Genomic DNA, 7,674 nt, shown 5'->3' on the forward strand with positions numbered 1-7,674 from the left:
TTACAGACAAGGAAACTGAGGCTCAAAGAAGGGAGGAGCAGGTACCCAGACCTCTGCCTCCATACCGGGCTCCCTTGCTGTGGCTCTGTTTGCTCCTAAGTGACAGTGGCAGCCTCTTGCTCCTCTGCTCAGAGGGGGGCCCTGTGAGCTGGCTGCCTGCTACCTGCTCTAGCGGTCTTTGCCTTCCTGCCATTTTAATTGTAGGGGAGGCTGGAGTCCCTCTGTGAAAAGGAAGACAGAGTCTGTGGCTAAAGCACCTCTCATAATAAGGGCAGAGGCCCGTGCCCGCTGAGTTCAGGCTGCCCTCTAATTATGCAGCTCTCTGAGCACTAAGTGGAAACAGGATCTGTTCAATGGGCCGGATTCTCTGCTTGCCTGTCGGACCAAAACCAGTATTGTCTCATTCAGAATACCCTGGAAGTGCTGAAGTGCTAGTCTCCTGCCCCTGGAGTTTCCCAGAGTCTTGAGCTCTTTTCTTTCTGGCAGTAGCAGCAGGGAACGTGGTCCTCCCAGCCCTCCCGTCACCCGTCCTGGTGTCCGGATGGGGGTCGCTCCCTTCCCCCACTCCAGACAAAGCTTTCTCATTGGCTGCCAATGATGTCATCACCTCCCGGGTCTACCATCCCCTGCTAATACCAAGCGCTAATTGCTTGGCTTATTTTTATATGGAAATTGAGTGTTTTACTCCCAGAGACACAGGAGTCACCCTCAGGGGAGCAGTGACCTTGAATATATCTAAAAATGATTCCAGCTCGGGCGCCAAGATGGCTATTACGGGTCTGGACGTGTTGCCCCCGCCCGTGTTATTTGGGGGCAAATCCAGGCCTGAGGACCCCACCATAATGGGGCTGGAGGCCCTGCGGCTCCCCGAGGTAACTGCCCGGGGGCTGCGGTCCAGGTAGGCGGCTGACGGAGTCCCTCTGCCCGCCCAGGTCCACCTCGGACGTCGGCAGCAAGACCAGGATGGCGGAGTCCGCCCCGGAGCCGGCCCAGCTGCACGACAGCGCCTCCTTCGCGCAGGTGTCCAGAGGCCCCGTGTCCGTGGCGCAGTTGGATCAGTCGGCTTTAAATTACTCAGGTGGGCAAGAGGCTGCAAGGAGCCCACGGCGCACCCCAGCCCCAAATCCGCACTCTGCCTTCTACCTGCCGTCTGCGGGACCTGCTGCATTTCTGGATCCCCTCGTGCCTTCCGCAGGCCTGGCTAGAAGAGCTACTACCGATTTTATTAAAAAGATCTGAAATCTGACAAAATATTCAGATGTGTTACAGTCAGAGTATAGGTTAACATTTTGCCAGACTTTGGGTTTTTGTTTTTTTTTTGTTTCTGTTTTTTTAATTATTATATATATTTTAAAGCATTACGGATACAGCTCCCCACCCCCATCTCATTTCTCTTCTCCCCAGAGGTAATCACAATCCTTAATCTTAGGTGTTAACCTTTTGCTACATATGTATGTGTATACAACAGTATATATTAAAGCTTTATATATTTTATATCTATATAAGTGGTATCAAGCTATACATTTCCTTTTGTACTTTGTTTTCTTGACTCAACATTGCTTTCAAGTTTTCTCCCGGTTACTACATACATAGAGATCTAATTCATTCATTTAAACTGCCAGATGGTATTCTACTGTGTGACATACCACAGTTTATCCTTTCCCCCAGTGAGGGACACATTGGTTGTTTCCAATTTTTTGTTATTGCACACGATACTGAAATGAACATGGAGGTCCTGTACATGCCCTAAATGGTTTTTCAGTTCATTCAAACCATATCTTTCAGGCTAAAACTGCAAGCACCCAGTTGTCAACACTTATTAAAAGCAATCACTGTGTCCAGAAGTTTCACCAATGGAATCCATTCTTCTTGGTTTCTTGTCTCAGCTCTTTAAAAATATCCATCCTCCTGGGAGGAAAACACCTGGACACAAAGGTGTCATTTCCTCTTGCCAGTAGGCCTGCGGTGTTGGGATGGGTGTGGGGGATCTGGTGAGGGCTCAGTGAGGGGAATTGAGCTATCATTACTCTAGAAAGCCATGTCTGAGTCACAGCAGGTGAGCAGGGCTGGGGCTACAGATGGAGGTCTGCTGCCATTACCCCTTTTCCCAATGCTAGAGTCCTCCACTGTTTCCCAGCTTCCCCCAGCTTGTGCAAATGTCAGCCCAGTGGTGAGGCGCTAACCTAATCTCCGCCATCCATCTCCTCCATGCCAGGTAATACAGTGCCGGCAGTGTTTGCCATCCCAGCTGCCAACAGACCCGGCTTCACCGGCTACTTCATCCCGACACCTCCCTCATCCTACAGGAACCAGGCCTGGATGTCCTATGCAGGAGAGAATGAGCTCCCGAGCCAGTGGGCCGATTCGGTGAGACCCTTGCTGATTCGCACACAACTTTACCTGTTTACACTCAGGGAGAAAATGGGTGAGAGGTTGAGACTGAGTGTTTTGTTATCTCAGCCCCTCTTCCACCAACTAGGTGGCTAAAGCCAAGCATTTTGGAGGAGACAGTGTGATAAGGTTCAGGATGTCCTTTGACAGAGGAACTTGAGACCTGCCTTCTAGTCTAGGTTCCTCCTCTTTTTAGCAGGGCCACCTTAATCAAATGCACCTTTATAATAATTACCATTTTGGGGGTATTTTCTATGTGCCAGACACCCTGTTAGAGATTTTATTTATATGATCTTATTTAATCTTCCCAGCAGTCCTATCAGATAGGTATTATTAGTCCCATGATGCATCCCATTTTGCAGATGAGGAAACTGAGGCCTAATCTAAAGCCACAAAACTTTCGTAAGGTGCTAAGGCTAGAATTCAAACCTGCATCTGTCTGGCTCCAAAGTCTTTTTAAAGTTGTTTCTTTTAACTTTAAAATTCTGTAAAAATTTTTTAGACAAAATACCAGAAAATGAAGTATTAGAAACTCAAGACTGAATTATTTTGCAAGTATCTCCTAAGGCTTCTGCCTGACTTCCAACCAATGACTGTCTCGTCATCATCCCCTGGTTTCTTCCATCATTATAGCTAGAAGTATATGGCTCCTATATACAGTGGACCTGGCCCAGCCTGGATCAAAGAGGAGCAGCAACCAGATGAACCTAGATATTCATACCCAAACCTGCCTTTTAGTCACCTGTCAAGGGCTGCTAAGTGAAAAAAAAAAAAAAAAAAAAAAAAATCCAAACAAACAAAAATAGCACATTGATGGCCCCTTAGTGGGTTGCCTGTGTGAAATCATCCATCATGGATAACAAAGGCAGGCTGTATCTCCAGGCTGAACCTCAAGGCCCCTAGTACTATATGCATTTTAGGGTTTGGTCTCAACATTTGAAATTCATCCTAGATTTAGGAAACACATTGACGCCCAAGGCCTGGGTCATCTTTTCCCTTTGTCCAAACTTTTGGGGCCCGTACTTTTACCTCTACAGGTTCAACTCAACCGCAGTGTTGAGATCCATTCTTACTGTAGTAATGCCCCTTCTAAATGCTCATCATCAGGGGTGAAGTTATTCTGCATATATTAATTTTCCTGATGATCAAAATGTAGCCCCTTAATTTCTAAAATATTTTAAAAATATATGCCATCTTGCATTTTTAAAATTCTAGAATGAATTATATCCTTCCCCCCTTCTTCTTTAAAATAGGAGCATAATTTAGTTTATCTTTAGCAAATGACTCAGCATTATTATGCCTCACTATAGTAAAATGACATTTGTAAGATGGTCTCTCATGATTTGTAGGACTATTGTCCCCCTCAAATATCTCCAAAGTCCCATAATTTTTGGAGTTGTTACAGTGGTTCAACACTTCTATTCACTGGATTTTACTTATATTTAAAAAGTGGTCAGGTAGATTCAAATGTAGACCCAGGTATATTCCAACCAACATATCCAGTGAGTACAAATTACCTATTTTCTAAACAAACTGACTCCAGGTTCTGTATCTGTACCATGGTATGTGGCCTCCATTTTCTTCCAAATCTCTTTCCTTGTCTTCGGTCCCTTCCTGCTTCTGGTATCAGACGTGTCCTATGATTTTAGCCCTTTCCTAACCTGAGGCCCCTCTCTTCTTTCCCACCATTCTCTGCAGGTCCCCCTCCCAGGGTACATCGAGGCTTACCCCCGGTCACGTTACCAGCAGAACTCTCCCTCCAGGCTCCCTCGCCAGTACAGCCAGCCAGCCAGCATGCACCCCAGCTTGGAGCAGGCCCCAGTGCCCTCCACAGCAGCGTCCCAGCAGAGCCTGGCAGAGAACGACCCATCTGACACACCACTGACCAACATCTCCACAGCGGCCCTCGTGAAGGCCATTCGGGAAGAGGTGGCCAAGCTCGCCAAGAAACAGACAGACATGTTTGAGTTCCAGGTCTAATGCCTTAGCCTGATGGGACTTCCAAACTCCACAAAGACAGTCTTCGGGTTTCTCAAGCCTAATGTGCTGGGACTTGAGGCCTAGACAACAAGTGAGTCATTATCACCCTCAGTTTCTGAAAAGGTGACCAGTGGGGCTTCTGGGAAACAAAGGAAACTCTTAAATGACTGGATTTTCAGCTTATTCAGCTGATTGTACATCAAGAAGTCCTTACTTGGGACCACATGTTTGATATTCTGTTATGTTAAATGTTTTGAACTATGGGTGTATTTCCCTAAGGAGCCTTAGTTACAAGAGACTCTAGCTAACCTACAGATTTCTGTTCAATGCCACATTTCAATAAATCACCAGAAGGAGAGAACATACCTCTATCTTCGGTGACCTCTGCATGTTCACTCTGTTTCGGTGTTAAAGGCAATTCAGGCGTGTGATTAAACACCAGACTGTACTCTCTCTCATTCAGCCATGACGTTAATCGGTAAAATCACCTCTGGTCTGTAAGGGGGGCACTGACTCCAGCCAAGAAACTTAAGCCCTTTTCTTTTAAAGATTCATATTCATATTGGAGGAAAATCAGTGCTATCGATGAGATGACTGTACCTATCAATAGTCCTGATGCTTTTTTCCCCCATTAATTAAACAAAGGCCAAGAAAGAGAAGATGAGAGGGAATGGTCGATTTGTGTTGACAGGTTTTTAAAAAGGTGTTATTTTGGAACTGAAGTACCCTGCAAGTTGGGATCTAACCGAAAGAGAAGCAGTGCTAAGAGCTTTTAGAAACCTACAAAAGAAAAACAGTTATTGGTGGAGTTTTTGTTTGTTTGTTTGTGTTTTGGGGATATTTTTTCTTTCTTTTTCTTTTTTTTTTTTTTTTTTTTTTTTTGCCCTGCAATGAAGATGGCCTGAGAATGAAGCATCTCTCTTTTTTGGATTAATAGATACATTGACTTTTACAAGAAAAGCTCTGTCTCTTCAACAATGATGTCCAGCCTCTGCAGCTGAGTTATACAAAAGGAACTAGCAATTAACGCCTGCTACAAGCAGGAATAGTGGATCCACCGTTTCCTTAGGCTGCACTCTCTGTTTATAGAAGCTTCTGAATGTAGGAAATCTGTTGATTTACATTGAAATGTAAATAACGTTTTAAAAAGTGTATGGAGTTAGCCAGTCCTCTCCCTTCCCAGCCCCTGTAGTTAATGGGCGCTGGAGGACATTTGCTGAAATGGCAGGTCTGCTGACCTTGTGAAGGTGAGGTTGCAAATCACCCTCCCTGCCATGGCCAGTCAGCTTCCAGAGCTCTGTGTGGACACCGTCTTGGAGCCCTGAGGCACTGGCCATAGACGGTCAGTGCAAAGCAAAACAGCTGCTGACTGGGAGCCTAGGGGAGGAAACACGCTGGTTCCCTCACCAACTTAGGGAGCCATTCACGATGTTGGGGATTCACTTGGTATCTGTTGGAGAACGAGATTCTGTCCTGTCTTCACCCAAGATCCATCTGGCTTCAGCTATATCCATTCCTTCTGAGCCCATCTCTCCATTCTCCTCATGAGTTTCTTTGGTCTTTACTGAGAGAAGGTGAAAATTTAAAAGTTGAGAGAAAAGTAGGAATGGAACTGATTAGAATGGGAGATTCAAACTGTCAAAGCACAGACTTTTCAAAGAAGCTGTTTTTATTTCCCAATGGCAAATTGCCCTTTCTGGAATGTTCTAGAGATGATGTATCATGGAATCCCCAAATAAGTCTCTTGTTCAGATGATATTAGGTAGTGTCCTTTTGGTATGCTGGTTGATCTTTCATAGTGGTAGTTTTTTGTTACTTAAAACGAAATCAGCTATAAATAAAATGTATTTTTGTAATTTCCATGTGTATATACAGTATATTTCTACCAATGGTCAGTTGTTGTAATCCAAAACCTAAATCAGCTTGCAAAACACTGGACAGTGCAAGATTTTATCGACAGATTAACGCAATGCCTAAGTCTATCCAAATTGGTATTCAATGCACTTGAATGAACAAAGAGCCAAAGAAACTCAGCCTTTTCATGCAAATGGTATGAGTCTGATAAAGTCAGCTACATTGTCCCGCCTTATCAATAATATTAATATTTCATCAGTGCAATGACATCAACTCAGTACTTTGTCTACTTGGTAAATACCTAGAAATACTGTTATGTGAAAATGAAGTTTTAAGAACTTAGTGTAATTAAAATACATGCACATGCTTCCAAGGCAGTGTCTGAGCTGTGGATGTGCCAGTAATTTACAGAGAATGAGCCTACGGTTTGCAGAGGTATGGCTCCAGATGGCTAAGAGGTTGGAGAGAAAAATCATTGCAGTCTTTACAGAACCCCACGAAATACTAAGTTAGTCAACTGAGACAACTAAAAATACAGCATGCTAAATCAGACGCTCCCCTAAACTAGACACCACAGTTTAAGAAAAGTATATGGGTGGAAAACTTTAAGTTGAAAGAAGTCCCTCTGTTCATGTGTTCCCACCAATGGGGAGACAGCCGCCATTGTTTGATTTTCTGTGACTAAGATGTAGTCCCATCTCTGAAGTCTCTTGAACTCATGGAGATGACAGATACCTGGACCACTGGTTCTGTGAAAAGGCAGATGGTCCAAAGTGCCTCATGGAAGTACAAATAGAGTCTCATGAGAAGCCAGAGGCTTTGTATTCCTCATGACCCTCCAGATAGTTGAAGAAGCCACAAAGACCTTGGTGACCTTGGAGAAGGAAGTGAAAGTCCAGAGACGTGAAGTGACCTGCCTGAGGATTCCAGCCCAAGCCTGCTGATTCATGATCCAACTTGCTTTCCATTTCACCATGCTGCCTGCACGCTTGTCTATGATGCATTTCTTGAACTCTGCTAGGAACTTTAAAAAGTAGACAAGGGTCATATAAGAGATTCCCTATGTTCTTGTGAAGACAAAAGATGACTGAATATGTAAAGAACTTCAGATAAAGTGTATAGAGAACAATGCATTTGTGGCATAATAAACATTTTTTGGAACTAGTTTTGATGTGAATTTTCTGCATTCTGAAAAGAAATGCATTATGGCTTTTCTCAGAAAGTGCCATCAAGGAAATGGTGTTCTCAACTGCTGTTCAAGATTAGGGGTGTATACCTCTCTCAGTGCCATGGATCCAAACAGGCAGGCAGGGAGGCCCTGATAACTTGTCGTTGGGAGGTAGCAGATTCCATGCTCTGCACTGGGGGAGGCAGTCCAGTGGTGCAGGAAAAGATCTGTTGTGCGCCCTGGTACCTATGATCTGAAATAGCAGTTGTTACCTATGGAGC

General features: G+C 44.5%; 1 protein-coding gene across 5 annotated transcripts in view; it reads left to right on the top strand.

The window, feature by feature from the left end:
• KIAA1549L (KIAA1549 like) overlaps positions 1-7,389 on the top strand; it is a 253,861-nt gene extending 246,472 nt beyond the window's left edge. For 4 of the 5 annotated variants that reach the window (XM_088789505.1, XM_074337085.2, XM_088789506.1 and 1 more), the window contains 3 exons: positions 933-1,078; positions 2,216-2,367; positions 4,090-4,517. In XM_088789505.1, the coding sequence (XP_088645631.1) occupies positions 933-1,078; positions 2,216-2,367; positions 4,090-4,371 (580 nt within the window). In that variant the 3' untranslated portion in view covers positions 4,372-4,517. Of the gene's footprint in view, positions 1-932; positions 1,079-2,215; positions 2,368-4,089 lie in introns of all 5 variants that reach the window. The other variant, XM_088789508.1, reaches the window with a different exon arrangement.
• Positions 7,390-7,674: the final 285 nt, after the last annotated feature.

This window comes from Rhinolophus sinicus, chromosome 14 (genome assembly GCF_057876585.1).
Source record: "Rhinolophus sinicus isolate RSI-liver-muscle chromosome 14, RSI-T2T, whole genome shotgun sequence".
NCBI lineage: Eukaryota > Metazoa > Chordata > Mammalia > Chiroptera > Rhinolophidae > Rhinolophus > Rhinolophus sinicus.